The sequence below is a fragment of the Vidua macroura genome, chromosome 1 (assembly GCF_024509145.1).
Source record: "Vidua macroura isolate BioBank_ID:100142 chromosome 1, ASM2450914v1, whole genome shotgun sequence".
Classification (NCBI taxonomy): Eukaryota; Metazoa; Chordata; class Aves; order Passeriformes; family Viduidae; genus Vidua; species Vidua macroura.
In genome coordinates this window covers 13651807-13679123 of record NC_071571.1, presented here as the reverse complement: position 1 = coordinate 13679123, position 27317 = coordinate 13651807, and the positions used below count along the sequence as shown (strand labels likewise).

General features: G+C 37.3%; 1 protein-coding gene across 23 annotated transcripts in view; it reads right to left on the bottom strand.

Moving 5' to 3' along the window:
* Window positions 1-27317, bottom strand: part of PARD3 (par-3 family cell polarity regulator) — a 443499-nt gene that overhangs the window by 234778 nt on the left and 181404 nt on the right. For 18 of the 23 annotated variants that reach the window (XR_008436211.1, XM_053972924.1, XM_053973078.1 and 15 more), the window contains one exon: window positions 15606-15737. The exons of the other annotated variants lie outside the window; for them this stretch is intronic. Coding sequence is in view for 17 of the 18 variants with exons in the window: in XM_053972924.1 (XP_053828899.1) it covers window positions 15606-15737 (132 nt within the window). In the remaining variant the exon portion in view is untranslated. The remainder of the gene's footprint in view (window positions 1-15605; window positions 15738-27317) is intronic. 23 annotated transcript variants of the gene reach the window in all.

Genomic DNA, 27317 nt, shown 5'->3' with positions numbered 1-27317 from the left:
AAGCAGCCCACACAAAGAGAGGGGGCACTATAGATTATAAGAGACACATATTCAAAAAGGAACATGTTTATACCTGCTTGTGCCAGCATTTTAATGTAATCCTTACTCAGTGTTTTGTGCAGCACTACACAAAATATTCATTAGAAACCAAGGGGGAGGGGGAAAAGATCAAAAGGAAAGCAAGTCCATATTCTGGTTTGAAAATCAACTAAGAGCAAGCAAGTACACCAGGAGGTAAATACAAACTCTAAAATCCTCAGTTACAAATATTTGAAAGAGTCTAAAAAGAAAGTAGCATGCTTTTTAAAAGCCACTAAATTTGACCTTAAGCAATGTATTATATTTTAAATGAGAAGCAAAATACATAAATCGAGAAAAAGATCAGAGCAGCAGCGGAGTTTTCAATACTCACAAATGCATACAGAAGCAAAACATTTGATAAATGTGCTATACAGTTACCCCTGTACATTAAACATTTATTTACACAATGTAATTTTTTGCAAGAAAATTATCAGGGATAATCAGAGAAAATGACTCAAGTACTATCAGAACATTCTTGAAATGCTAGAACATGCTGGAATTTGTGAGGCATTTATTCAATTGATGAAGATACATAATTTTTATTGAAAACAGCCTGTAACACACTGCATGTATATTTTATTTCTATTTTAATGCATTTGATTAGTATTTTTCTTGGAATTTAAACAAAAACCTTCCTGCCTGTGTGAGCTTCAAGTCATTAGTGCAAGAACTTCAGCCAATGTTTCATGAGAAAATTACTGAATTATGTCTGTTTATGATTATAACACAGATTTCTCAAGAAAATTGTTCCCTCCTGGGCATTAAAAACTAAATGAGTATGAAAGACTAGAATGTGTTGAATGTGATCAAGCTAGTTTTTCCCGCCAAAATGCTTCGATTTAATCCAAAAGTAATTTTTTAAAACTTAAACAAAGTCTAATAAGTTATTTCACTTCCAAAAATGACATGCATTTACTAGGAGACTCAATATAAAGAGATCATTAAAAAAAATCAAAATGTGAAGGCCAAGAATTTTATTATGCAACTGCTGTAAATAATTTCCTTTTTTTTTAATGTAAGTTCATAGATGACTCAAAAAGAGCATGTGTGAGAAAGAGAAAGCAATCCCAGTGCAACTGAGAAATTAAACTGAAAAATTAAAGTGAGGAGCCAAAAAACAGATACACAGATGGTAAAAACTGGCAAAAATTAAACGTAAAAATCATGCTCTTAAGTACCAACAGATGCAGTGACTTTAAAATATTACTCCTTGAGGATACACAAAGACAATAAGCCCAGATTGTGATTCCTGGGCCAGTTTACTGCTGTGCTACAGTCCCAAAGTACACTGTACTGTATGGAGAAAAAATGATGTGTCAAGGACAGTGATATCTGCTCTGCCAATCTACTAAAACAGAAGGGAAGCAAGTTAAACTCTCCCACACTGTGAAATTAATGTCTTCAGGGGGGAAAAAAAATTAACTTTGTCACTGAGATTAGAGAGGTGACTTGCAGAATCCATTTACAGATTTATAATACTATAGAACTGAGCATGAACTGGTTATTTGAGCATTTCTGAAACATTCCTTCTTGAAATGATATTCAAGCTTCTTGCTCCAGATGCAAGGAGAACTGTGCTTCCCAGATTCCATGTTGTTAAACAGTGCCACACTAATAGCTCTGCTGACCCCCAATCTTATTTAGGGTCTCTTAGATTTTAATCACCACAATTATCTAAAAGCTATCCCAGTTTAGACTACTGGTATTAAAACAGGGAAAGAAAAATAATCCAGGATTTGAAAATCAAGAAATTGATGTGTAAGACCTGTATGTTCAAAGGTCAGCCTTTCCTGAAAGGTCTTCTAAAAAATCTAAACTTGAGTAATTATTATTACTTTAAAAATACATGATCTAAGACCAATTTTCCAGATCATTAAAAGAATTCAGTTGATGTTGGTCTGCGTGACTGAACAAACCCAGCATCTTATGCCATCACTGTCATTTCAGGCTAGCATAACCATAGACATAACCATAAAGACCACTGCTTTTTGCAAGGCCAAAAAACAGAATCAAATTTATTTTTTAATTATGTTTATTTACTACCTCTTCCAGTATGCACAAGTTTACACTGGACACTTTCTTACCTAAAACATTTACTGACGCTATCAAGATAAGCACAAGATATAAGGAAAATTACTGAAAACTGAGCAACATGAACATTAAAAAAAAAAAAAAAGAATTGCATGAAAAAGCTTTGTCTGCAAGTTTTCGAAGTAATATACGGACACATGTAGATGTACAGATGCTGATATATATGTATTATATGCATGTCATCAATGACAACACTTTAAAATAGTATTCCTCAAAGTGAGCAGTTAATGAATTGCTCTGTATTTCTAGTATTCAAATAAATATGGACCTGTACTTCATTTAACTCCAATGCTTATATTGATGAGCAGCAACAAAGTTGAACCACAAAAATGAACGTGAAGGTTTGCTGTGTTCTAACTGGCAAACAAGGATAGCATGACAAATCAAATGAATTTTATCTTTGTAGAGTCTCCTGGCTGAGATGACCCAGAGAGGTTCCGCTTCTCACCAGAACACCCAGCTAGAGCGAGCCCCAGCAGCTGCAGTTTGCTTTGCTGAAACAGCCCCAGGGGCGGTTTCGAAGTGACTCCCACCACCCAGAACAGTCTCAGCTGCACTCAGCAGAGGCAAGCACTGCTCTGGTTTCACCCAAGGTTTCTGAGGTTTGGCTTTGGAGTAAGACAAGTCAAAGCGTGCCTGACACCAATGTGCTCAAAGCCCCAGGGGCCACCATGGGAGGGCACAATTCTTCAACTGCGCCTCCTTTTATTTGATGTGCACAAAGTGTCTCAAACACAAGAAGCCATAAAATTAAACAATCATTAAGGAGCTGTGGTGCAATGGTGTAGGTAGAGACGTGGGTTCACATTGATTATATTATATCAACTTTTTTTTTTCCTACATATTTCCCAGCCTACATCCCAGCATTTTCTGCTGTCTTCTGACACACCAGTGTGGAGCTGAAGTGCCTCCTACCCAATTTCAGTTTTTCAGCAAAGCTGACATTTGTTAATTTAGAGAAAAAAATTTGTCAGAGTCCTTGAGCTACATTAATTTCACCTACCCACAGTGCTACAATACACACTATCCTACTGAAATATTGTCTTTTGCATGGAGAACAGTTTTAAAGACCTTCAAGTCACCAGAAAAATCCATCAGTTCTGATGAGAGGATGCGTTAAAAGAGTTTTCATTAAGAGAAAGCTATTTATAGTGGTAAAGTGTAACTACAAGGAAGAACTACTGATAGGCCTGCTTTATGAAGTCTGTGCTTTGTTGTAACAATTATTGCCTAGAAAACGAAGATAAATAAAAAAGTCATGATGGAATACTCAATGCAACTTTCAATAATTTTAAACAGAGATGCTCACAGATATGGCTGCTTTCTTTTGGGACATTTAATTTAGTCTGTGCTTTGGATAAATGAGTGGAAATTATAAGCAATCCTGAGTTCCTATACATTGGGAAAGTAAAGATTTTTGAAGACAAATGAGGGTACCGCAAAAGGAAGAGGAAATTAAGCTTTGAAACAAAGTGACTGAATACTGGCTTCCTGCCCAGTATTTTGAAGAAACAGTAAGAGAACCAAAGGTTTTGATCATACTGGCTACCTCACTCCTCATGTGTTTATTTCATAGTCTGTAAAAATGCCTGCAGTACACAAACCAAAGGGTAATTTCTTTTCCCCTCCCATTTTAGAAATAATTTTGTATGCGTACTGCCCCGATTTTTAAACTGCGAAAACAAGCAATATTTTCAATGGCAAATGAAAATAATAGCCAACTGATTTTTCTCAAGTTCATAAATAGTCAACTCTTGGCTGGAAAAAGAAGCATAAAAACTCAGTCCAAATGAAGTTGAAGTAACCACATGCAGATGGCATGAAAGTAATACCTTAATATGGAGTCTGGGCAACAATTCCTATTCTTAAAATATCACATTCAAGAGATCAAAATTACAAGTAGCATGTTTTTAAACAGTAAAATCTTTACAGCAGTTTATTACAGAAACTCTTTTGTTCATCCAATCAATTGCTTCTTCATGGAAACACTAGTTGTGCTGGTTTTGCTTTACTTCTGTATATTCTGAATATGGAACCGCCCTCATCCAGAGTAACTGCATCAGTTACACATTGCTGTTCTTTTTATGGCACAGGGATTCAGCAAAAAACATCACCGGTGCCACAAGGCAGCTGGCAGTTAGTTCTTGGGTCTTTTGAAAAGATTTTTAATGATTTATTAAATCAGATAAAATAAAAGTTTTTACAAAAAAAGAGAGGTATTTTTGGTTTTTTTCTGTTTTGTATGTGACATATATAGAAGTAAATAACTTCTTCATAAAGCCCTCTTTTCTAACCAACTTAATTCCTGTTGTCCCTGCTCACCCCTTCCCTGGCCCTGAATAGGAAGTTGACCATTTCATTTGCAACTCCAAGTAGTTTTAAGATCAATTTAGAATGGACTTATTTTCAAATCAGCCATTGAATGAACTGGTGGGGCTGGCCTATTATCTCCTTTTCTCACCCAGTTATACTGAGGAAATAAATTAAAATCTTACGGTATCTCACATCAACCAGGTCATATTACGTAATTCCATTCACTTAGTTGCTGCACTCTCTAAATCATGCTGTGTCGCTTCATGAGAATCATGACATTTCTCAAAGTATCCTATAAATTACAGTAACCACTTAATACAGCCAGAGAGTACTACATTCAATAATGAAATGCTCATACTTAAGCAATAAAATCAAGATTAAATTTGAAACCCAAAATAAAACAAAAACCCAGACAAATTACTTCCACATAACTCAATTATTAACTCTAAGTTACACAGTATCATTCCCATTTACAGCAAAGTGCAACCATGTCATTAAAATGACCTGTCCACAGAGGATTTTAAAGAGTAAGCACCTTTCCTATTTCCATCTGTGGAAGATAAATTAACTATCACCTGCACAACAGAAAGGACAAATTTGGCCCTTTTCTGAAAACGCCTTCCTCACAATTAGTGAAAAAAAAATTCATAGAAAGAAAAACTGTGAAAATAATCCTGCTATTATTCAATAAATTAGATATGTTTCCCGTTCATATAGAATCTTTCTTTTTCCCTTGCTCAAAATAACCACTTTGTCCTTATTTCTGTTCTGCTTGCAGTTAACTGACTTGCAGGTCTCAGCAGTGATTTACCTGAACGTCCCCAGAAAACTCTAAGGAGAAGCCAAGAGCTCTCACATTCATGTTCCAGTCCAGAAAAGTTTATTTTAGTGTAGGAAGTGTTTTTATTTTAGTGTAGGAAGGACTAAAACTTCTACTACAAATTAATAACACAAATATTACTTTAAAATAAGTAACATAAGACATTTGGAAGAAAAATCAGGACAAGAATCAGAGCATTAAAAAAAAAAAAAAAAACCTTATTTTTCCATTTAAGGTAAAGAAAATTCTACAGCATGAATTAAGTTAATTAAAAATTAAGTTTATGTGAAGCTTAAGCTAAGACCAGCCTGGCTTCTAATGCAGACTTATAAAAGCTTGGTTTGACAACAAAACCAAGCAAATTGTTGATCTTGTGTTTTCTTATAAATTGAAAGGAACAATAAAATAATTATTTGAAGGTGACAGAGCACTGGAAAAGGCTGCCCAGAGGGTTTGTGGAGTTTCCTTCTCCAGAGATATTCAAAACCTGCCTGGATATGATCATGCGCAGCCTGCTCTAAGTGAACCTGCTTTAGCAGGTGGTTGGACTACATGGTCTACAGAGGTCCCTTGCAAGCCCAATCATCCTATGATTCAGTGAAAAACCCAAACCCACAGCATCTGGGATAACCTTCTAATTTTGAATGGTGTCTTTCTGATAGAACATAGAAAAAATAGCATCAAGACTGCACAAAATAAAACAGGAAAGGGATTTAGGGAATGGCGTATAGAGATGGCACCTTTTTCCTTCCAAGGAATTGGCTCCTGCCCCATAGCAACTTGTATTACAAACCATTAAGCACATACATAGGAAGAAGAGAGAGGTAGAGCAGAGAAAATAAGAATACAAAATGAAAGGGAAAAAAGGTAAAATATCAATACCACATACTACCAGTACCACCTTCTGAAACAAAAATGCATAATTTCTTTTTAAGCCTCGAAGACACAAGTAATCAGATATTTACACTTTGGTTAAAAGGCTAGAATGCAGAACAAGCATAATGTGAATTTTAAATTAAGAACACTTTACTAGGAAGGGCAAGGGAGAATCCTCTATAGACACAATTAACAGAATTGCTTTAATACACTTAAAAGTTTTAACCTTTGCGGTCTTTGAAGTGATCAGTGGAACTGCATCTATTCCAGGTTTGCACCAAAGGGCTGTACTGCCCTGAAAAGTTTTACAGTGCCGTAAACTAATGAAATAAATTATCTTAATTTGGTTAGATCTATTTTCATTAACTGTATTACTCACCGAGGGAATGAGGACAAATTTTAATTTTACTAATGTATTTCAGTTCTACACTACTGTGGCACTCTGTAATTGAGGCTCCTGCTCAGTGCTGCTCACTCGGCCATCTCGGGGCCACCTCTCCCCGCTCTTTCTCAGGCAGGGAGGGCTGTGCAGGAGCCAAGCTGTGACCATCACCACCCCAAGCTGCCCTGAACAGGACTAACTCCTGCCACATTCCCATCAGGACTGCTGAAGACACAGCACAGTAGCACCAACAAGCACATTATGAAAATAGAGAGCATTTTTGTTATAAACAAGTCGTGGGGATATATTATATACACCTGGAGTAGAAAGTAAACATATGAGAAGATAAACCTTTTTCACAGCATGAAGGAAACAAACAAGAAAACAACACCAGACACATCCTTTGACAAAATCCTTTTCCAGGGCCATTAATGGATTTTCAGATGCTATTATTTGACCTGCTGCCATGGACAGCAGAAGTCTAAAAAGAACGAGATAATATTGTACCACAAAATATTTAGGAAACAGTAAAAAACCTAACAGCAATAATTAATCGAGAGCTTTCTACAGGATCTCTCTGCAATTTTAGAGAGTATTACTTATACTGCTGCTATGGTACATTCATTACCATAAATTTCCATAACAACAGGATTATTTAAAGAGCGTGGTCCAAAAGGGCAGAAAAATACCAGTCTATGGTTACTAGCAAGTCAGAAGATGCATTTCATGTGTGACAACACTTTCCAAAAAGTTTCTGCAAAACAGAGTGGGTCTTATAGCAGACAGTAGCAGAGACAGAGTTGTGCTATCTCACTCCATTCAGTGCTTGTCAGCCTGCACCTGCAGAACTGTGCCAAATTCTGGCTGCCATAGCCCATGAAAGGCAAGGATGCCCTGGAGAGGGCTCAGAGGAGGCCCATGAAGATGATTAAAGGATTGGTAAGCATGCACTGTGAAGAAGGATTGAGGAAGTTAAGTCTTTTCTCCCTGGAAAAGGCTCAGGGGGACCTCATCACATTATTTGTGTACTTAAATGGTAGCTACAGAGAGGACAGAGGCTTTCTCTTCACAAAGAGAAGACAAGGGGTTACAGGTACAAGTTACTTCAAGCAAGATTTCATCTTAATACCATAAAGACTTGGTGGTGGTGGTTTTGTTTGGTTTAGTTTAGTTTTTTGGGGGGATTTTGTCATAATCAGAACAATCAATTACCAGAAGAGCCTCCCTATGAACATGATACATTCCCCATCACTGGAGGTGGTCAAACAGGATTGGACTGGGTACCAGGTAGTCTCACCTAGGTTCTCCTTCCCACAAAAGGTAGGACCAGGTGATCAAGCATTCAAGCATCTTCCAACATGGGCTGTTGATTCTTTACATTTCAGACCAGTCCATCATCTGCCTGCTTATATTTAAACATCTTTGAGGGTGAGAGTGTTTGAGTGTGAGGATATACACACCCGAACATGATGCATGTCTTTTGCTGTGATAATTAAAAACCACGAGTATTTTTGTAAAACTGCCATTTCTGGCTTCTTGCTTTTTTTTTTTTTTTTTTTTTTAATGTGGACACATATGGAGTTACATTCTGTCACTGAATTCATATCTACACAGCAGCATATAACTGAAAGTAGACTGTAGCCCCCAAGTGCCTCACCTATTTAATACACAGTATGAAATGACATATTATTTTTGAAAGGAGAACAAGATAGATGCCAGCATGAAGCAGTGTTTATAAAAGCATCACCACTACAGCTGTCCCCAAGCAATAAAGCTGTTTATTCCAACCTCCTACCTCATATAAACTGAAATCCTCAGCACTGAAAAACAACTTCAAATCTGTTCATGACTCTAAGACAAATAAGAAGAGTCTTCTCTCTCCAAAATATACACTTATGGTCATGTCCAGAAATGTCCATTTTCTATGAAAGTGCACGGATTTATAAATTCCACATTAATATTTTCTTAACACTAATGCATACTGCATTGGTTGTATCTTGAAATTTGATTCTATCTCTGTACATACTGATGCATTCAGCATAAAAATAAGTCTTTCTCTTTAGGGCTTCTTTGTTTCTGTGGTTATACACAAACATTCAGAGAATATTCAACAAATATCTGTATTAACATATTCACATCTAATGTTTATACAGGAAAACACAGATATTCTTTTGAGTTCAGGAGGCATGAAAACTCTTCTATGGGTGGAGGAATACAAAAAAAATCAGAAAAAATATCCAAGATAGGATTTAAAAATCAAATTGATTTGAAATATGGAAATTATTATTAGATTTAGAAATCTGGATCTGAATCAAGTCAGATCCAAAGTCAGATTTATACCTAGAACAGATCTGTGATTCTGTTCTCACCACAGAAAAACATGGTAAAAATTTTAACCATAAAAGCAGAAACCATAAATACAGAAACAGAGAACTTACATGCCCATCATAAGAGCTTGTTTCCCCTTCCCTGGCCCTTTTTAAGCATTCTGACATATAACAGAACCAGCTCTAGCAATTCCCAGATTGAGACATGTCTGTGGGAACTGGGCCCTTCACCAGCAGAGCCTCAGCTGCTCGAAGCAGCTCAGCACATCCAGCCTGGGAGTGACAGCTGAGCTCATGCACACCTCAGCTTGGTGCAGATCCATCCTCCAGTGGTAAACAACAGCAGTTTGCACATGTTTTGTAAGTACTCACATTCTAATCACTGAAATACAGGTTTCTCATTTTGGAGCTCACTACGCATAGCATTTTTTCCTATCTAATAAAAGCAACAGAGGGAGAACACTGAAACAAATCTAGAGAATAATTACTTAATTGTGACCCCATGCAGATCAGTGATACCCCAATACCACAACAGCCTTATGGGAAGTCAAATGCTAGTAGAAATTGCGTACGAATTTTGACCATATTACATATATAAAATATTCCATAGAGGTGATTAGTCAAAGAAAAAATGAGAAAAAAATAAGGAAAACATTATTAAGCATTTATTTAGTAACAGATCCAAGATATCAAGGTGCTCTTCTGGCAGCCAGACAGGGCATTTGGCTGCCTCAGACCACTGCCCTTACTGAGTTGTAATTGTCTTTGTTCATGCTGAGTGGAGGCTGAGAAGGCAGCACTTGATAGCTTACATTTCATCCAAGCATTTGAGCTCCTATGCTGAAATAGTTCACATCTTGCCAATATAAAGAAATAAAGAGAGCAGTCAATACCTAATTACCTGTAGCAACACCAGCTAAGAGAAAATATTCTTAGGCCAAAACAAGCTTTCCATCAGCTTCACAGTACAAAATCCAGAAGAAACGACTGCTGTAGCAGCCGGGGTGTTGACAGCCCTATCAGAATGAAGCCAGTGTGATCACAAGACCAAGAATCCATCTCAAGTAGTAAAAAAACTTTATTTGCAAGTCAATATGGGACTGGGGATACTTTGAACTCCTGCAGGGGCATCTTGAGGTCTTCCAACCAACTCTTTAATTAACATAAACCTTAAGTAAATCCTCCACCAGTGCACTGGTCACTTCTACCTGCTCCTGGTTACAACTATGCCCAATTACTCAATATTAAATCATGTGCCAAGCCACAAACAAGCAAACACATGACATTTGGTTACATTTACTCCTCCCACGATGAGCCTCAGTGTTCTTGCCTTGTTTCAGAAATGCTGGGCAGCCTCGTGGTTACACACACACAAATACCCTGCATTTCATACAGGACCTCCATTGACAACCCCCCAAAAAGACAGCTCTCTGCACTATGCCTAGAGCTTTGAATATATGCATTTCTCTATTTTTGTGATAGATATCCTTTATAGGGAGTATGATAAGCTTTAAAACTACCTTTGTATTTTATAACGTATATGCTGCCATGTTCCATGTTCATTAAGGTTGTTATCACAAGAGAATAATTATGAAGTGCATGGTCCTTGGAGAGAGAGGAAAGCAACAGACTCTACCCAGGCATTTTACAGAGTAATGGATAACCAATTAAAAATGATTTCTCTAACTGAAGCCTAGCTATTCCTTTTACCAAATCTTAAAGCCCAACTCCTTAAAATGATAACAATTTTTACTGCAGTTTCAACCTCTACATGTGAGGAGTATGAGATAAAAACCTCCACCCCTGAGCCTTTCAGGCCATGAAACAGAATTCACAGACTGCGGTTACTTCCACTGCAGTTACTGTCACAGTCAAAGATAAAACCTAGGGAAAAAAAACGAAAGTACACCTGTCAAACAAGGAGAAGCACAAAAGAAGTACACTAGTGAAAACAAAAATATATACATTAGCCATAACATTATGAAATATTTAGCAATAAACAAAATAAGTGAACTGCATTGTTGCCTTCTTTCTTAAAGCATGAAGTAGAAACAGGTTTTTCATTGTTACACAAAAATTTGACAAATCCACATTAAATTAGTGGTTTAAATTCGCTAACCTACCTCTGAAGCTTTGATTTTTTTTTTTCAACTGACAGTACTGAAACGCATTAATTTATAGTACCCAAATGTTTGAAGAGAGCATATTTAATCATATTAAAAGCAGGCCTTATTTTGCTGAAAATACAAGCTGAAGGCAGGTACTCTACAGCTGGAGATACAAGACCCATATGCTACTGCCACGTCTGATCCTGCTGCAACAGGAACCAGAGAAACTGAACCAGATTACTATGGACAGATGTCATGAACAAAAATAACTTAGGGAAGTTATTTCCACACAGCACACTTCTGCTCAGGAAGACAGCAGTAGTAGCCAGCTTCTCTTGCCATTTCAGAATGCATTTGAGTTGCTCTAGTCTGGCTTTTGCTGGATACCAGAAAGAAACAGGGCACTTAGGAATCAGACATGTTCTTCAGTAATAACTATGAAATTTTACTCCATCTCCTACTTTGTTTTCATGTACCAATAAATACAGATATACACCAAATACATGAATGTATAAAAATATAGATACCTGTATGTATATAGAATTACATATAGTTTTAACTACACTAAACTACAATTACATATAGTTTTAACTACACTAACCTTGTTGTATTTGCAAATCTGATCAACTGCTTCATACTTAAGTGCAACTGTTTTTTGATTTCCTCTCCTGGTATCCTCACACCCATTCCCAACCAGCTGAGCAACGAATATACTGTTCCAATTCATGGTGTCTTGTTTGCTGTCAGTTCCAATATTTGACTAATAAAACAAAAATGACCATATGAGAGGAAGTTTCTGTGTACCTAAACTTAAGGAATTGGTGAAAACTTTAACTCTTTCACACATTCCTTTTCATGTCTCCCTGGTATGAAACAGCATGAGGCCAGATTTGATCAGGGCCCAAGCAAGTCTTGAGGTGAACTGAGGGAAGAAAGAGTTCTCAAATAAAAGTGACATTACCATATATATGAATAAATTTCAGAGAAAATAAGATTTTTCAACTATTCTTTAAAGTTTGGTTGCTGTGGGGAAAAGGAAAGTGTTGTGGAGGTCAAGGCAAAGAATAAAAACCAACTTTTTCTTTTTTAAGATATTTCAGAATGAAATTAAAGATTGCACTTTTTTTTTCTAGTATTTGACAATCTGTAAAGAAGAATTAATTGAATGAAAGAGTAAAAACTACAATCATAGAATCACAGAATGATTTGGGTTGGAAAGGACCTTAAAGATCACCTATAGCTCCAACCCCTCTGCCATGGACAGGGACACCTTTCACTAGACCAGGTTACTCAGAGCCCCGTCCAACATGGCCTTGATGGGACACAACTTCTTAGAGCAACTAGTTTCAGTGCCTCACTGTCCTTCTAATGAAAAATTTCCTTCTTGTATCTAATCTAAACCTATTCTCTGTCAGTTTAAAGCCATACCCCCTTGTCCTATCACTACATGACCTTGTAAAAAGTCCCTTAAAATCCTTACCTTTCTAAAAGTATTCTGAAACTGAATTTGCATTTTTGGCTCCATAGTGGTGAAATCATTTTTTGGTATAGAGTTTCACATTAATTATGTCATGGGCTTGAGAAATACCAGAAGTTACTGAGAAATAAATGGATCATTTACCCTGAACAACCAGAGAGCTCTGGAACTAAGTGGGAACAATGGTTAGGCAGATAGAGCTAACCAGCACATACAACCAGAAGACCTTAAAGGACTTGTAAACCAGACAGTCTTTTCCACTTATTTGATGTATCACTCTAACTTACTAGAGCCCAAGTAAAACTCAACAGATGTGAGCAAAAGCGAAATTTTAACAGGCTTCATACATTCCTCCATTTTTAGGCACTAAAACCCAGACAAAGTTTACAGAACTATTTCTCTAACACGTACTTGAACACACTTAATTCTATGCCCTTATTAATCCCTGCCACAGGGGTTTATAATGGTTTCCCAGAAACAATGTCTCTTGTTTCATCTTCAGAATGAGCTGTGATGCTATAGCACTACAGTTTGCTCCCTAGTGCTGTTTATAGGAAATGAGGTGTTGTCCACACAAAAATAATTGTACTTTGGCACATCACACTTTCAAAATGTAATTCCAAGGAATATTCATTTATGCTAGAAGGTGACAAAGACAACCCCAGAATTCTTTCTTGCCTTATATTCAAAAGAAAGAGATGAAGCCAGCTTTGAGAGAAATAATTTGAGCCCAGACAGAAGAGCCTTCATCCAACAAAAAGTCTCAGGAGTCTGCAAGATGAACTCAATGTTTTCCACTACCTTCTCTATAAATGTGTCCATATGTGTCCATAAAGGCACATTAGATCAGGACTATTAATACCCCTGGTATCTGTAATGGGTTCTGCCCTACAGGTTTCTTGGCACTGTTGCTGCCTTACCCATGGTGCCAGACCTGCTGTCTGGTACTCTTTATGCACGTCCTGGCGGGTGCAGAGAGCACTCCAGCCCCTCCACAGCTCTGCCAAGCACACAGGAACACAACTGGAAGTTGCTAAATAAATTGGTTATGCCAGATTGCAACCTTGTTGGTTGATCTTCCCCTTCTCAGAAGTGAAGGTTTGACCAGTGGGAAACAACATCCCACAGCAGATACTGAAGAAGATACCAAAAATGCCAAAAGGTGTGGAAGAATATCTCTGCCTGCAGCTACTCCAACCCCTACCAGGCCCTTCCCTTCTTCCCTATAGTGCATCCCACTCTCCCAACAGATTTCTTCTCCTCTATGTATCCTGCTAAACAGGTTTCAGTCTAACTAATTATCCTGCTGATATGAAACTGCAAGAGGATCTTCATCTTCCAGGTACAGGCAGAATCATTAACATATTCAAAGAATAAACCATCTCTCTTAAAAAAACACCATTACAAACAAACAAAAACAAAAAGCAGAGAACTTCCTCTAAAGAAACATCATATTTACAATTTCAAACTGTGAACAGTTAACTCTGGTAACAAATATGCTTCCAGTCTACCATTACTGGCAAATTATTTACCTAATTGGTGAACAAATTGAACTAGTTAAGCTGTTCAGAGACTAAAATCAACACAAAGCTTAATATGAAACATCATATATTAAAATTTCATGTACCCAACATTTTACAAGATGATCACTATTAAGATTTCTAATCCAACTTCTTTTGCTGAGACAACAGTTTCATTAACTGCCATAGTGCAAATCTAATGATGCATGGAAATATACCTCGACAACATCAAACAAGCAGAACTGACACAGGAGGTGCCTTCAAATCTGAGAACTGATTTTCCCTTTCAACACAGGCTGACACAGAGACAGCAGCTCACTTCATCCAACCTAACACTGTATCTTCTGGGAGGAAAACAGCAATGGAAAGAATGCTGGCATTAAATGTGCAGAGGAAAGAAAAGACAGACCAAAGACAGAATTTTTCTCACAGAACATATAACTAATTTGCAGACAATTACGAGGCATAAAAATAGTTAATAACTCACATTTGGGAGGAGGTTGAGGGTTTTTTTTAATACTCTCTGATATTATTTAAGCTCCTTTTAAACTAAGAATGGGCTTGAATAAAGAATATTTGGAGTATGCTAAGATTTGGCAATGCCAAACTTCAAATATCAGTAAGGGATTTGTGGGTGAAGATCAGTCCCAGGACACCAGGGATTGGATTATAAACCTTCCCCTCCATTCACATGGTACAGTGCAACAAAGCCTGGGCTGTGTCTAATAGCAAATTTCATTTTGAAGCTCTTTTGTATAAAGCAAATTCTGGTTTTATGTCATATTGCTGTAAAATAAAATATTTGTACGTTTTTGTTCAATGCAGAAATTCGGCATTTTCATGGCACATTGCATAAAGAAAAAAAATGAGGTAATAATGCTACATATGCACTACCCTACATATGAGCTTGCTGCTGTATTTCCAATTTCCATATTAAAGATGCATTTTCTGTATACATCTGAAGATACTTTGAAAATTTCAGGCATATATAAAGACATGAAGTGACTGCTAGGTAATTTGAATTTCAGACCTTTAAAGCTTTGTGACTACCAGCTTATTAATAAATTAAGAATTAAATAAATAAATTTAAAACAATGACAAATTGAAACTACTAAGTGTCTAAAAAAAGCCTAAGGAAAAAAGCAATATAAATAGACACTAAATAAATATAATACTGTTCTAAAGTTTATAATTAATATGTTTTATGGTGTTAAAAATAACAAGCATTTAAAAGTGCAGTGCCAAAATCAATCCACATTTGGCTACTATGTAGTATTATTGTTGGATTTCAATGGCAGAGTGTTTATCAAAATAATACTAATTAAAATAACCCTATTGGTATCAGTTGTGAAGAACAGCAGCACTCCATATACTATAGGAATGTGTTTATGAACTCAAAAATGAAATGATTTTCAGGTGTCCATTTTAGTCTAAATGCAGGTTTTTTTTAAGCAGAAGAAATACCATACAAATGTAGTTAACATACTGCTGGTGCTTCTATCATGCTTAAAGAGCCTATGTCAGGTAAGAATACACTTCTTTGTAATAGCTTGGAGTAGCATAAAGATTAGATTGATAAAGTAATATATATATATACACATATATATTACCTGTTCTTGCCTCTCCAGCCACTTGTCCACCATGGGATGACTGGCACTTAACGATGAACGAGCATTGTCTCTCTGAAACTGGTTAGACCAGCTACTAGTATCTCGTGGTAGGCTTCTGTAGTTTTCATCTTTCTAGTTTAAAAGAAACAAAAAAGTGTCTTATAAAAAACAACCAGTCCTTGCACATTAACAATGCAGCTGGTTATGAAACGAATACAGAAGGAAGACTGGACCCAAGGACAGCGCGATTGCTCAGCCACTCAAGGGCAAAAGCTCCCGTTCCTTAATGCCAGGGACACCCAAATAAAGCCTTGGTGGAGTTGTAGATCTTCCACCCATTCATGCTTCCCTTCCTCTTTTCCAACCTCAAACCTTTAGTGCACAGATTCCCAAGTACATACTCAGCAAGGCTTTCGGAGCATCACTCGCCTCAGTTCATTCTCACTGACAGCAAATGCACCAAATGAGCCCATTCAGTGACCACTATGGCCACTATATAATTTTCCCAAGTCTCTGTATGTAATCCATTTTACAATCAAAGCAGTCTCACTGCTCCAGGTACTGTCTTTAAAACCAGAATAGCATGCTGTAGAGTTCAAAACCTGAATTTATTATTTCACATAATAATGCTTTGCCTGGTTTGCCTGAAGGTACAAATACAGTCACATTTGTAGAACAGCAGCAGATGGAGATTGTGCTGACAGAGATACGATGATCCTACTGAGACTGATAATTTTTCTCTTTCTTTTTAATTGATGAATTTGTCTGCACATCTTTTCTACAAGCTGTACAAATTCTTCAGCTTCTAAAGGTTATTAGTCCTTACCCAGTCTGATCACTGAAAGCCAACAAAAGCACAGAGGCAGATTCTTAATGATGGGAGTTACCTTTAGCCTAAAGTCAGTGTTACTGATAGCTTACATAGCTTAGTTCCTTCCAACTGAAATAATACATGGAGCTAAAATTCTGCTTAGCTTTCCAAAAGAGAATTCTAAACATACCCTATATATATATATATATATAAATAAAAGTATACTTCCTTCAGAAGCAGAGTATTTTTTCCAGTCAATGTTTGTCCATCTTCATGCCAAATCAGATAATTTAGAGATAGTATCTATTTTTAAAACAGGACTGTAGTCCTACATATTTTCCAATATTACCACTTTTAGGAATCTCAAAGCCCTCTAAAATAATAAACAAACATCAGTGCACTTTTGCAGCTAAAAGTTATTATTTTCTTTATTTATACCACACAGCAGATTTTTGACCCCCTCTTAAATCAATATTTCATTCCATCAGCATGAGTATTTCCTTTCCATGTTTGCCATACTGATATTTCTTTGGCTTGGAACAATACTAGTCCAATATTCTAGATGCGGCATCAATTCTCTTACATTGTCCTTCACAACTTTATTTCTTGTAAATATATGACAGGCTTTGCTAAGAAATTCAGGTCTTGGTATAACTGTGAAATAGAGCAGTTTTCCTGTGCAAGACCAATCTTTTCCCAGGCATATCAAACCTAAGCTTTCTTAATTGATGAGAACTTTTCTTGAAAGACGTTGTAGTATAAAGTCTTCCATTTCAAGACATTGAAGTTTCAATTAATCCAACACAAGATAACCTTGTAAAAATATGTTTGCACAGGTAACCAGCCTAACAAATACCAATATTAATTACTTTCCCTACCACAAATGAGCAAAAGCTTTGTATCTTTCAGCAACTGAAAACAATCCAGTATTCCAGTGCTGCTTAACCACACAGCAAACCAGAAACCTGCTCAGTGTCTTGCTTAGAAAGGGGAAGTCAGCTCTGTACAGCAAACATCGTAAAAGTCAGGGAATGGTGTATACAAATTGATTTTTTTTTGTGTTGCTTCTCTTATTTAATTCTTCTCTTCAGGTGATAGGGTTGGCACAGTTCCTGTAAGCCAAAACAACAATTTCTCTTGTTCAAAGTGGTGAGCAGGTATAACAATAAAATCAGAATCTGACAAAGAAATAACAAAAAATCATTTTATGCACAAAACCACCCATACAGTTGGTGCGTGCATTATTGTCACCTAACAATAACCCACTACCTGACAGACCATCACCTACTCTGAAGGAGCAGAAATTTCTTTCTATGAAACAAGATGTTTTCTGTATTTCTGTACTTTATAGAGAATTACAGTTTTTATTGATTCCTGCTTACAATGTTCCATAGAAACTTTCTAAAAAGACATTTTTATTTATAAAACACAAAGACCTCTCTCCACACAGTATCCATTATGCTTGCACAGGAGTGTTTAGCAAGTGCAAGAGAGAAGGAAAGATGTTCATTTAGGAATGTGTTGTTCTTCAATCATTTAATCACCAGGTCTCAGAATCACAATAAACAGCCACATTGCACAAAGTTTATATTGGAAATTTGTGCTGTAAAAAATCTCAAGTATCACAGCACTCAATGTAAGTGAAATTACCTAAGCTAAGAGAGTTCAATTAGGCCTCTGTCTTGTGTATCTATACTAATGTCAAGAATTTTGCCAAGAGTTTATGCCTAATATTATCTGTGCTGACAGAAGAGTACATTCATCCCACCTACCAAATATTTCTGCTTGTAGCCCACTTCTGTAGAAGATTGCCTTTCTCCTGCTAAGACTTAAATCAGCTCATTTTACACAGAAGACATTCAAGTCACTCAGCAATTTTTTGTGACAGCAGAAAACAAAGCTGGAATGGTAGAGAGATGTTGTTTCTGTAACTCTGTTTCTCAGCACTTTCACCTCTCACCTTTCTTCAGAGGCTCAAAATAGTGCTATTATCAGATTGGAATAAAATACCAGTGCTGCAATCACACACACAGTCATGTTGGTGTTAGCCAAATAGTGAAATACGAGAAGATCCACCAGGCACAGACAAGCCCTCCACTCCTTTGTCACTGCTTTCTGGCAAACAGCTCTCCCTGTACCCCACGAGTGACAGCACTGAACAAGCACCAAGCTAGAGGAGGAGCAGAGGGATCAGCACCCAGCACTGCCACACACAGACACCTACACCACACAGCCTTAAGGTGCTCCTGGCTACCTGTAACCCCGTATTTGCAGGGGTTTCCATTACTGCCAGAGCTAATTCAAAGTTAGCTGTGCTAACAAACTACAGAGGTATAGGTGAAAAACATTGCTGCAGCTTAGACATTGGGATTTACTGAGCCAGCTGTGATGCTGCTATTTAAAATAAACATTGGGGATTTTTTTGTAAAATATCCAATTGCTAATCCAGAAAGCTGTACTTGTCTTCAGCATGATCTAGCTTTAGCACACGTGCTCCCAACATCCAGCTGAAAAAAGTGTATGTCACTTTTAGCTACAATACCATAAAGGAGAAGATTTCATGGTACAGAAGCCATCAGGGTCACCCAGGGAACTCCAGTTTCTTCAGGAAATGCAGCTGTAAGCCCTCCTGGGACCAGGGCTGACATGCATCATCACTTACAATTAAATGCCCTAATTTTTTAAAAATAAGTTTCTTTCCCAAACATCGTTGGGGACTATGGGCCATGTCAGCTTTATCACGTTTGAAATGGAAATTGATCAATATAATACTAAAAGTCATAACACCATCACTACACTTAACTGCAACATTTTGGAGTAATTTTAACGAGGATACATAATCTAACACTTTAAGATTTAGTTCAGCATGGGGTCCCTGTGGTATTTTGCTAGAGGATTGGGTGAAAGGGGACAGGAAGAATGAAGCAATTTTGCTATACTTTGAATTTCAGATGATTTGCAATATGTAATAAGAGTCTCATCAAAGACTCTGTAGCTTGTAGACACAATTATGCATTAGAATGGTCTGTGTACTTCAGTTACTAGTTGTCGTTGCACAAACTCACTTGTGGTTTTAACTTGCAGCTGTACCCCTGCAAACTCCCAGCATCACAACCAAACCAGAACGTTCTCCACCCAGTGTGGTGACAGTTCCACATCTGCTAAATCATTTGCTACTTTCCAAATAGTGAAGAAACTGGGTTTTTGCTTTGTTTCACCTCCTGAATGGCTCAAGTGTGGCAAATTTTGGTTGCTTATTTAAAGCAAAACTACACTAGACAGCATTACAACAGGGGTAAAATACACTGAAGACCTCTTCAAAGTAATTCTCTGAAAGACAATTAAAAAATGCAAACCAAGTTTGCACTTAAATTATTTCTACAGCAAATAGCCCATGTGTCCTTTAGGACAGTCACTAAGAGAGGTCATTTTTTTCACTGATCGTTTTTGATATCCAGTCTTTTTCCTTGTAGCCCATGCACTTTGGAAAAGGCTGCTTGTTCATGTGGCTCTAGTTCCTTGTGATGGCCTCAAACTGAGACAGGATTTGTGATGAGAGATGAAGAAAAATACTTTTGAGGTTGTAATTCCACCTGAAAGACTTTGAGCAAATTCATGTCTATAAGGGCAATTATTGTTGAATCACTATACAGGTTATAAAGGTTGTTCTTCTTCCTTTTAATGCTCCACTATGACCATGTTAGACCCTGAACAATTTGGTGTCTCTCTCAGACAGGACGCTAAAAGCTGTAATTAATTACCAAAACATTCACACAGTTTATGTAAGTAACTCTGTCTGATGAAAACATCTGCTTATAAATGAAATAATATACACACAGATGCATTTTCCATGCTGTCTGATGGTCTAGCAAATAGATTCCTGGAGATTTTTATTTGGATGAGGTTTCACAGTTGCTTTTTAACTGGATTTTAGACAAATACAGGATAAGACCAAATAGATCCCCATTTCTAAAAAAAAAAAACAAAACCAAAGAACAAAGAAGGCAGCACAAATAATGTCTATTTTATGTGGAAAATACATTACACCTATAAAATTAATTAACCCAAAAAAGATGCATTGCATGAATAGAAATTCCATTTAAAAAAAAAAAAAACTACTTACACAGATGTCAGATTTGGAACTGTTCTCTCTATTAACACAGCATCTTGTAACAATTTCCCCCAAAAATATCAGTAATTTACCTTCAAACTAATTGTACCACTTCCTATAACAATCCATATATCTTAGTAAACCGACCCTACTGCTTGGGTGAGCTTGCTTTTATTCCCGGTAGGTTCAGTTTTCCAAGGTTGCTCTTTTCCTGATGTATACTGAAGAACATGACCCCAGAAGCTGCAGTAATGCAGATACAGCCCAGCCATTTAGTGTAGAGAAGAAGGAATGAGTTACAGTCACCCAGTATCAGAAACCTTTGATCTGAGGCCACTGTCCAAGGAGTAAAGTAGACGAAGACTCCCACATTAAAGAATTACCACAGTTTCATCCCTTCTATCAGCTCTGACCTGGAACATGGGTCATTTCCAACTGGTAAAAACTGATTTGCAGAAGATACAAATATAATAGTCTAATAAAGAACTTGCATGCCCTATCTATGGTGAAAAGAGATGAGAAGAATGACCACTCCATATTTATTTGGATATTTTCAGAATGACTAGTCTCAGAAATTATTCTCTGTATAGCTCCATGAAAGGAATTAATGTATTATGCTTCTAGAAGAGCTCATTAGATGCCAACAAGGAAAAAAGCAATTGAAAAGCCAGTGTTCTGCTTAAGTTCTATCACCTTACTTTCAGAAATTTCCAGAGTTGTGCTACTCCAATTTATATATTCCATGTTACCCTTTGGCTGATAAGCAAGGCCTGACCTTGAAAAAAAATCAGTAACTATGGGCCGTGATAATCACACAGTTCTCTGTGCAAGTGGTATTATATGTAAACATTCAGTGTCAAAGAATATGGGCTAAATTAAGAGTAAATTAAAATCATGATACTGCCTATCCAAGACATTCTGTTGATCTCTCTTATTTACGACACAAAAATGAACAATGTCATGACCTCTGCGCGTTCACATGCAAAGCCAGAAGTTTCCAAACAGTGTGCACTGTTATTTCTCAGATGGAGAGACAGGAAAAAAGCTGCTTCCTCCTTTCACTCTTTACTTATTAATCTCCTAATAAAACCCCACAAGGGATAATGCAAAGCAACTCAAATAACATGCAGCAGTTTATATTCAGTAATTATAATTCAGAAACTGTAAGTATAACTAAAAAGACATGGCTTTCCATGGTTCCATTTTAGAGCAAAATAAATGAACCAGTTAAGTTAAAGTGTCATGAAGCTACAGTTTTGATTCCTCTACACATTATACTTAGAAAACCATTTCCCCTTCTATTTTTCATTCAAGTAATATTATCTTTTCTTGTGCCACTTTAAAGGCATCTAAAGAGTTTTTTATGTATATCCACTTAGATATAAATCTATATGGGTATTCACCTAAATGCAATAATATAATTATGCACAGTCCTGCCATTTTCACCAGATATTTGCTTTTGTACCCAAATTTATATGTTTTATGCCAATTTGGATTTAGAGAAAATATAATTTGTAAAGTTGTTTGTTTATTTTAAGTGTTGATATGATGCATTTGATTCCTTGGGAGAGCCAAGAAATTAAAGAAGGAAAAAAAAGCTGCTAATTAATTAATTTCAAAGCAGCCTCTGAAAATAGGATTTAACAAATAGAATGGCAATATTAAATATAGTTGAGAAGCTAAGAGAAAAAGGAAACAAGGGGATACAGGAAACTTCGTCATGACCTTATGTTTAGATCTTGAAATGAAGAACATCTTATAAACCACCACCAGCAGCCTTTAAATGTCGAGTAGATGCTTTTAGTTGGCCATACCACTGAAATGCTGCAACTGGCTGTCTGTATGTTTAGAAACTTGCATCTGATGCTCTGAAATGAAGAAAGGAGGCTGGCTATGAGGTAACCAGTCTGTCTTCTCCAACTAATGGAACTGATTTTCCCCTTTCTTCATTACACTGGGCAGCATGGAGAAGAGCAGGTTTTTAGGGTCAGAAGCACAAAGGCAACATCCCAAACCCGTGGTACCTTCACACATGCCCAGCCAGTCACTCTTCCCTGGTGGCACTCACACACCACTGTCTCCTCCATATGGAATGATATGGACCAGCAACTCCACTGGGCTCCCTGCAGAGCACCCATCACCTCATCCAACTTGCCCATTCACTTCAGACCTCGGCCAGAATTCCTCCCGGGGTCTGTGGAGAAACGCCCAGAGAGGAACCAGGCCAGGGGCTTGTAGCAGTGTTTCTCTTCTATCTGAGTTTACAGCAGCACACACAGCCTTGGCTCCTTGTAGTCCCACAGCTCTTCCTCACACTGAACAGCTTCCCTTCTTTCTTCTTATTGTTTTAGCTTTTGTCCACATTTAATTGACTTCACATGCTCAGCAGGCAATGGTCTTTAGCTGGACATCTGTACACAAGAGGTGAAGAGCTTGTTTATAAAGAGACAATAAAACTGGATGGCAGCACACAATGATCATCTCATCAGGCTGTGAAACAAAACCACACCAAGTGACAGCCTCGGAATCAGTCATAACAGAAGTAATTGCAAAAGATGACCAGGAATTCCTGTATTTACTGGAGCTGATTTTCCCCACTAACTAAAGCTTAACATCTCCTCCCCAGCCTTACTACTCCTTTGCACTGATTAGTTCCACATATGAGTGAATTTTATTCTAATAAGGCTTGGTTGTCTTGTCTTAATTCATTGCTAGATGAGATAAGTGAATTTAAAAATGCAACAAATTTAGCAAAGTATGGTAAAATATTCCCTGTTTAAAACTTGCAGGTTCAGCTCTGAACACTGTTGGGGAGCACAACCTGCAACCTTCTTTTTCTTGCTAGCTATACATTCAGCCAAAAACCAAACGTGCTTTGCACCTATATATAAACTTAATAATCAGAAAGCAAGACAGACAAATATTTTAATCTGCAAAACCTCTTGATTGGCAAGTGTATATGGTTGCATGGTTGTAGGTTACAGCTAAATAGATGAAAGCAGGTCAAAACACAGATCCAGCTATTACCAAGAAAAATATATGTGCTTCTAATCTTTGGAAATAAAAAAATCCACTAAACCTGAACATCTAACCCTTGGGGTTTTTTTTAAACTTACTCAATCTTTTATCAACCTACTCTTTCAGAACTAATCTTTCACCCTCAAACCAAGGGAGAGCTGCAAAAACATAAAAAATTAAAATCAGTAGAGACAAACACTTAAATATGGGAATTTACAAAGTACACCCTCACTTAGAAAAATGGCAGAGGAAAAGTCAGCAATTATCCTATACCATATACCTGAGAGCTTTCTGTTTTCAGCATAGCTTTCAGTGGCTCTCAGAGAGGTGCTGTACACTGCATTTACCGAAGTGGAAAGACAAACAACCTGTGCACACTCCACCACTCCTTTATCACGAGTAAAAGACTCACTCACCCTGACCCTCCTTGGCACTCCCAGCTCATGATGCAGCACTGAGTCCCCTCAGCAATGGAGCAGACATTGCTCACCCAGACATTGCTCACCCATCACTTGGAGGGAGGCATGGGATAGCACAGCACTGGGACACAAATACACACTCTTCCTACATTGCTGATGCAAAACAAAGGCAATGTGTTTAACAGACTTGCTCAGCCTGAGAGCAGAAGCAGAAAAAACTCACCAGCTCTCAGATCTTGCACTGATATCTTTAGAGGGGCAGAGAGGAGATTTGACAGATGGGCATCCACAATTGGATGACTTGGAGCAAAAGGAGGCAAAGCAACAAAGGAGATGGAGAAAATTACACCTTCACTTCAGATTTATTCATTTTGTTGTTGGCTTTTTCCCTGCTTAACATGTGGTCATGACTGACTTTTGAATGCCAACAGCTGAATCCTGTCCATGTACACAGCCCTCAGCTAATGGAACAGCATAGCATCAAATGATGCACACTGCCTGTTACCTCTGGGCACTAGACAAGGATTTTTCACTTTGTGTCTATTATTCCCAACCTGTTGGTGATGATAAGAAATATTATATTTGTTTTCACATTTTGAAAGTCAGGAATTTTGAACTCTTTCATAGAATTTTCATTGCATTAGAATATCACCAGCTATCATACTAAAGACAGACAATTCTTCATGGTATTCATGAAAGCACCCGAGGCAGAGGGCACATGAAGAAACACAAATTATTCCATCAAAACATAAGAAAACAACTTTCTTATCCTGAGAATGATCAAACACTGGAAGAGGTTGCCCAGAAAGGTGGCGCAGGCTCCATCCACGGAGATGTATATTCTCAAGACCTGTCTGGACCCAGACCTGAGTAACCTGCCCTAGCTGCCCCTGCTTTGACCAGGCAGGCTGAACTAGACAATCTCCAGAGAGAGCCTGTCCAACCTCAGCTGAACTGTGATTCTGTGAAAGTCATGAATTTTACACACTACCCAGAACAAAAACAACACATACTATGTTGATATCATATTGTGCTCTCTTTGGATACAATTCCTCTAAATTGTTTAATCACCATGCAACAAGCTGCCAGCAACAAGTTACTATCACAAAGAACGAAAACTGATGCATGTAACTTCTGTTTTCTTGACTTTCAGGAACGTCTCTCCTGTAACATTTTACATATTAAAACACTTTAGTTCATCACCTGTGGACAACCCATGCTCATTTTCCCTTCCTCTCAGTCTATGCAAAACCACATCTGAAATTACAAAACTCATGACCATCTCATTGAAAATGAAAAGAACTTGCTCAAAAATACCAGGATGAAGAAATATTCACAGCTACTGAATCCCTCAGAACTTCTGTTTAAAACATTGCAGTTTTAGGTTAAAAGCAGGAAGCTGTATCCATCATGTGGGGGTTTAAAGCCTCTCATGACAGAGATGCCAGGCTCTTTGCAGATATCCTGAACTTCTCTTAGCAGATTCATCTGTATTACAACACGTTGCCAATACTGCTCACCAGGTACACAGTATCTCCCTTCTGAAGGAGCCAAAACCAGAGGCTAAGGCTCCCAATAAACATCAGCAACACTTTGGTCTCAGGCTCCCAGAATGATGCCCAGTCTTTTAGCCCACAACCTTCCCAGTTAATTTAATAGATTTACCTCTGCCATTTAGACTTCCTGGCTACAAAATGACACCAACACACAGTTTTAATACAGGGCTCTTCAATTCTCTGAATTATACTTAAATTTTATTGAAATACCATGTCTTTGGTGACAATGACAAAACAATTGTCACTAAGCTGTGTTTAAAAGGACTTCAAGGTAAATGAAACTAATTTTTGCCTTAAATTTGATTTTGAAACTGAAATACCATTTTTGTTGAAGTTTTTCAAAATATGTATACATGCTTTTCTCCTATCTAAACACGTTCCATTAGAGAAATATTTTTTCATTCTATTTACAAAGAGGATTAGAATCTTTCCCATAAATATAAAACCCTACAACCCAGCAATCTGAAAATTTGTACTCATCAGTCTCAACCCACAGGAACAGCAAAACTACCTGCATTAGGAAACATGGGAGACACAAACTGTTTTGCAGCTAAGGTCGTTGATGCTAGATGAGACTTAGAGCACTCACGTGAAGTTTCAAATTATTTCTCTGTGGTTTATAGAGCCCAAAAAATTAGGTTTCCAAGTAGGAAGAAAGCATTTTTTCCTAGAAAAAATTATTATTCCTATAAGGCACAGTGATATTCCACTTCAAAATACATATATGGACAAACATATTTAACAACAAATAAGCAAAAAATGTGGCTGTCGAATAAACAGCGAAGACAAAAAACAAAGGAAAAAAGCAATTACAAAATGATGTGCCAAGTACACTGAGTTATGTGCTTGCTGTTGCTGAACCACCCCACAGAGTACACTGTGTGCCATTTGCTTTGCTGCAGGTGGGTGAACCCAACAGCCAGAGGCACAGAAGCCCATGCACAAACATTTTTCTCTCTCTTGAGCTCTCCTTTTTAACCTACATTTTCAATTCTTTCTGCTGTACCAATGTTGTTATCTCTGACAGGGTAACATATGAATCAAAATCAGAAAAGTCACAGTGGGAAGTTTGTCATGAGCCTGTTATCCACAGTGTATCCCTGCATTAAGCAAGGCAGGTTAACCAGATAAGCCTTCAGTCTTTCATAGTAGCAGGATCAAGGCAGGTAACTAATTTATAATGATAAGCTGTTCCTCACCACAAATGGAATTGTAAATTTAAAAAACCACACTGAAAATATATGGGATAATTAATTTACAGTCATTATAAGATGCAACATAATTGGTTGTTGCATTTACACTCTTCCAATACTGTAACACAACATCTAAGGGGAAAGAAACATGATTTTCATTAATGCAGCTCACATCTATTAAGGACAGCTAGTTGAGCCAATAAGCTTTAGTATTGAATTATTAAGAATGTGATTCAAATCAACAATTACCCAGAAAACAACAATATCAAAAAGGATTTTACCAAAGTGGCAAAAAGCACAAATGATATGCTTCAGCTGTGTACAATCTGTTCACCTGTACAGTTCAATACAATTCAAACAAAAGTACACCTTGCAAATCAGGTATTACTCCAGGCCTCTGAGAAGAGATTTCTATTTAGAGATTTCTTCTTTTTTCATTAGAATGGCTCAAGGAAGCAAGAGCCAGGATTAAGTCAAGCTAGGAGTCACTAGGTAGTACAGACATGTCTCTCTCACACACACAAAAGCATCTGAAAATGGTTTTAACATTCAATTTAAAAAAAATAAATCCCAAGAAGCACATTTACCAACTAGAGGTGATCAG